Source organism: Oryzias latipes, chromosome 15, assembly GCF_053564925.1.
Source record: "Oryzias latipes strain Hd-rR chromosome 15, Olatipes_Hd-rR_3.1".
Lineage (NCBI taxonomy): Eukaryota > Metazoa > Chordata > Actinopteri > Beloniformes > Adrianichthyidae > Oryzias > Oryzias latipes.
This window is the reverse complement of record NC_136251.1, coordinates 26,540,770-26,545,969: the sequence shown is the minus strand read 5'-3', so window position 1 is coordinate 26,545,969 and position 5,200 is coordinate 26,540,770. Positions and strand designations below refer to the sequence as shown.

The window sequence follows — 5,200 nt, the reverse complement described above, 5'->3', positions numbered from 1 at the left end:
CTTGTGTGTGTTTTTTATGGCTAACTCTTCCTGGATTATAATCTGAATCTTAAAATCTGAAACCCCCTTTAGGAGTAAGTTTGTGTCAGTGAAAAACCTTTTTCCTGGATTTCCTCTTGTAAATGTAAAATTTTATCAGCAGAACAACAAAAGCCCTTTTGCAAACTGCCTACATTTATGTACTAAATAAAAAGTAAGGCTCTTTTATCAACATTTCTTTCTAAGTACAACACATATTGAACTTTTTACATCTTATGTGTTAAGAAATCCAGTTATTTATTAAAAATACTGTGATGACTGCATTTGCACCGTCTTGATAGGAAGATTCATCTGCGTGGGAGTGACATTTTTACAGTTTTTCTTTGTATTATGGGGAGTTTTGAGGTGTTGTTTTCTTGGAGTCATATTAACACTAAAGCAAGCACAATTGTTATTTTTTTGACAAAATAATTCAGTCCATTTCTTTAATGCATCTAAATAAGCCCGTTTCATGTCCTGCATACATAATCACATTTGGCATAATTGCACATTTAGATAGATCACTAAAGACAATGTTTTTTTATATTTTTACAGTTTTTTATTTGATTTTCTGCTTTAGAGCAGAGCTATTCCTAAAGATGGACAAAAGCAGTGAAGACTCCAGCCCTAAAGCTGCAACTGTTTGGTTCTGGTTGTCTGAAAAGTAATGCATATACTGGCTGGATAACATAATGGACAACACTTACTATTGATTAAAATACTATTATGTGCTGCACTGTAACCCTTGTGCTATCCTATGACCCCACCCTTACTTTGATGAGTTCTCCCTACCATGATAAAGGTGGAGAGGATTTTATGTGATTCATGGACAACAGTGAAGATCACAAATCATTGAAGAAAAACGGTTCAGTGCACTGTCTAGTGGGGTCTAGATGACCCCACTCCCAATTTTAAAGTGCCTAGGATAGCACAAGGGTTAAAGACACTCCGTTCTCCCACTCTGAGTGCTGCATCCTAAATCATTCAAAGTATTCTTGCTTTATCATCTCGGCTGTGTGAACATCCGGAGCAGGATGTTCTTCCTCTGCTACAAAGTTCTCGGGTAATGACAGCATATTTTCCTGTTTTCTAAATATTCTGAGGTTTCTCACAAGTTTGGTTCGCTTTAGTTAAAAGGGTGTGGCATCTGTGTTTCCATTAGCAAATGTGACATTTGATCTGTTGGACCAAACAACACAGGAAGCTGGGGCTGCTGGACCCAGCTACTATTGGGTGATGGTAGGGTACACCCTGAACAGGTCACCAGTCTGTTCCAGGGTCACACAACCACACACACTCACATGCACACCAGGGGGCAATTTAGACAGGCCATTTAACCTTTGAGCATGTTGTTGGACCCACACATGCACCAGGAGTACATGCAAAGTCCACACAGAAAGGACCCAGGCAAGATTTAAACCACCCATTGTGACAGCACTAACCACTGTGCCACCACATAGCTCCTATTTCTCATAACAAGCTGGGTAGCTCAGTTGGTAAGGTAGAAGGCTGCCATGCAGGAGGGGAATAAACAATGATACATAAATATAAACAATGGCGAGCAATTACCATGACTCAGTGGGGGTCCTTGGGCAAGACCCTTGACGCTACTGCCTACCAGCATGAATGTGCATGAATGATCCCGGTGATGGTCAGAAAGCCCTGCATACTAGCAGCCACACCTCTACCATGAATGAAGAGTGAATGAATAATGGACACAACGGAAGCGCTTTGAGGGTCTGGAAAAGCGCACATAAATCCAATCCATTATTATTTATAATTCTGTTCTAAATAATATTAAATTAATCAAACTGATTTACTTTAACATATTTCAAAATTGCTACAGAACCTTCTTTTCTTTTTGAATGCTTTTGTCCCATCATCACAATTTTTTTTAAGTTTCATATTTTCCTTGTGCTACTACATACATGATGGTGAAACAACTTTTAATATTTTCTCCCAATTGTAAGCATTGACTTGTGCAATTTTATGAACTGTACATGTGCTTTTAGGTTCTTATCAAACCAAATGACAAAATAAAGGAGGATTCCCCATTTGTGAAAACAAGAAACTGCATATTCAGAGGCTTCTCACAGTTTTTATTGACTTTCTTTCTTTGTGTTTCATAAAAATGTAACAAAAAAAAAAACAGCAGAAGATGAAGGCGTACAGAGTTTGTGTCAAAAATCCTTTCAACTAAAACTGTAAGACAAATAAAAAGTCTTTCTACAACTGAGATAAATTCCACGAACTTCCTGTCAGGTGGTTTCATTTGACATGTTTGTAATTTTATTTTCAACGTTAACGATCACAGTATTGGTAAAATACTGGTTGTTGCATTGTCAATCACCTCATATGTCAGAGCACTGAATTGCTGCAAAATGTGCTCAAAATTATATATTGTCTTCAAAAGGTTGAACTTCAATCTGTGATGCATCTGTATTTGTTCTTTCTTGGGCTTATTGATGAACATACATTGTGAACTGTGTGCCCTTTAGCTATGTCGGTGTAGTAAAATTTAAAGTAAAAATTGACCTTTTTACAAAAAAAATGTGTACCAGTGTACTTTTCAGGGTTGGTTACAATGCATGGATCCCTAAGAGTCATGCTTGTGCAGCTCTCCTTTGTGAGGTAAAGTGGAATTCAAAAACACCCTTCATGCTTTGGTGATGATTATTAACTACTGCAGTTGGTTTTTGCACTCTCCAGTTTTTGATGATCCATAATTTTGATGTTCTTTTCAGCGTTTTCCACATTCCTCACCAGCGTCTCCAGCCTCTGTTTGATCTTCTTCTGGTCCTCCAAAGAGCAGCTGATCACCACAACCTGGAACTTCTGATCGATGGGGACAGGCGGTGCTTCGGTCACGCAGGCGGCGTGCAGCGCCATCAGCTGCTGCCGACCGCCTTCCATGTCGACCAGCAACTTTTTTACGATTTCGTCAATCATGGATGTGGCTTTCCGCAGGGCCTCCTCCTGCTGGGGGTTTCTAATGGTGCCAACGGAGATCTCCACCGTCAGAGTCCGGCCCATCAGACGGTTCGCAGTTAAGCTCAACTCTTCCCTTTCTCCTGCAGAAGAAAAGGAAATTAGAGCTTTAATTTGTCATAAAAAATATTATTATTAACCTGTTTTTGACTCATTTCATTTATTTTGATGTATTTTATGTTAATAAATCGTCTTTTGATCTATTTCCAAAGTGTTCCGAGTGGTTTTGTAATTATAGTTATACCATTTTTAGCCCAAATAAAAAAATCCTGTGTCATTTTCTAGGACATAATTTCTGCAGAGCGGCAGGAATTCATTAGAAATCTGCCTCTAAGTTGTAGGTGGGGCCGTAGGCGTGGAGTAAGCCCACCCTTGCTTCCGGACATCTATGTGTTTAAACGCTCTCCTGCAAATTTACAGCCCTTTATAACCCCAACGTAACATTACTGATGCAACTCAAATGGCCTGCAAGAATGGAGATATCCATCCGTCCAGCTTTGAGCCGGAAGCCAACTCGGATGAGGAAAACAAAAGACCTACATGGATCTATTTGTCCGCAAGTGGATGCATCAGAATGGAGCAGAGAAGAGCAGGACGTTTGTGGTCTGCTGTATTAGCTTCTACGTCAAACCTACAAGCTTTTTCAAATGGCATTTTTGCTTTTGCAATTTGAATAAAGAAATACACCGAAATGGAAATATGAGCTGAATTTTCTTTCTATATGTCCTGCATTTTGAGAAAAACACCACAACAACATGTTAAAAACACCAAAAACACAATTTTCCTGAGTGGGTCTTTAAGATTTGATATAGGGGCAGAAATATAACAAGAATTTCATTTTTTTTGTTCCTTTCTATTCATGAAAATGTGTGGACTTATGTTGAATATGTAAATATAATATGGTACCATGAAAAGAACAGAATTTTTCTTTCTACTTATACCATGAAAAAAAGTTTATATCTTGTAGTAAACTTGCTATGTTGGACTCAGAAGTATAGTGTGTTCCTTTTAGAGGGTTTAATAGAAAGACACAGAGGTGAAATGGGACCTCTATGGGTGAGACATGTGATGCATTTTGGGTGGAGCACATTGTTCTTTTCAGTTTCTTGACCATCACGCAAAGTTTTCCTTTTATCACCACAGGATCAAAGTAGCAAAAAACAGGAATTAAGATTACTGGAAAGTTAAGCCACTCTTCACTGGTATTAAGCAGCGGATGACTTGTGCTCTTATGTAAGTTGTGGGAGAGAATTAGCAGCCTCACCCGCACAGATGTTACGCATTTCTTGACTGTTCTGGATGGATTGAATCATTTCCAGGATGCCTTCTCTTTCCTGCTCCAGGGCGGATGCTGTTTCTCTTAAAGCCTCCACCCTGACAAAAACAAACATCCGTCAAAAAAAAACAGCTTTTCTTTTTCCTTCCAATCACGTTCAGTTGTTAAAGTTACGCCACAGTGTCAAACGAACGAGAGCACCTCCAAAGAAGACGCGCATGGCGAGGCCCGTTATTGTACCTGATTTCCAGCTGATCCAGAGTTTCCAGCAGTCTTCCGGAGCGATCAGCCATGGACAGTGTCCTGCTGAACTTGCTGCAGACCGCTTCGTTCATCTTCGCCTGGATTTTCGCCTGAGCCATAATAATTAGTGCTGCAGTGCCGAGTTTCTGTAGTCCGATCAGTCAATCCAAAGAGTGAGCGGCGCTTTAAGCTCTCCGCCTGACCAGTAATTCCTCAGGCTACAGGCAGCAGCGCCCCTGGGACAACATTTCCTAACATGGGCTTCAGCTTCCTCCTCTTCCTCCTCCTCACAGAAACTTCCCGAGGAACCCAGAGAGGAGGCTCCAACCCAGACAGGGGGCTCCAACAGGGGGCTCTGAGTGAGGAGCGCTTTAGCTTTAAAATGCTTTATTTGAATTTCCATAAAACAACAGATTTTATTTTACACAAGATTTTATATCTGGGAGATAAAAGGGAACAGGGGGAGAGAAAGCTTATTTTTTCTGGAACTTTTATATAATTAGGAGGCAAAAAAACAATTGTCATAAATTGATTAGAAAATAAAAATAAACTAAAAGACGAATACATCAAGTAAATATAAAATAATAGTATTGTCCAATAACTGTTTTCTGCATGATTTGAATAATATTTTTGCAGAGTTCATACAGGTTTGTTAAACATGACATTTGCAACTCT

At 39.4% G+C, this 5,200-nt stretch overlaps 1 protein-coding gene across 1 annotated transcript; it reads right to left on the bottom strand.

Moving 5' to 3' along the window:
* Nucleotides 1-2,096: 2,096 nt before the first annotated feature.
* On the bottom strand, nt 2,097-4,836 carry bag2 (BCL2 associated athanogene 2). Its single transcript, XM_004077198.5, has 3 exons — nt 4,523-4,836; nt 4,271-4,380; nt 2,097-3,089 (listed from the first exon to the last, which is right to left on the bottom strand). The coding sequence occupies exons 1-3, from the start codon at nt 4,642-4,644 to the stop codon at nt 2,695-2,697; spliced, it is 627 nt and encodes a 208-aa protein (XP_004077246.1). The 5' UTR covers nt 4,645-4,836; the 3' UTR covers nt 2,097-2,694.
* Nucleotides 4,837-5,200: the final 364 nt, after the last annotated feature.

Bases quoted from the DNA above. Each gene is read 5' to 3' on its own strand.
- bag2 (XM_004077198.5), bottom strand. From the start codon at position 4,644: ATGGCTCAGGCGAAAATCCAGGCGAAGATGAACGAAGCGGTCTGCAGC. The intron at 4,381-4,522 runs GTACAATAACGG...TGTTTTTGTCAG, and splicing joins CTGGATCAGCTGGAAATCAG to GGTGGAGGCTTTAAGAGAAA. The intron at 3,090-4,270 runs GTGAGGCTGCTA...TTTCTTCTGCAG, and splicing joins AATGCGTAACATCTGTGCGG to GAGAAAGGGAAGAGTTGAGC.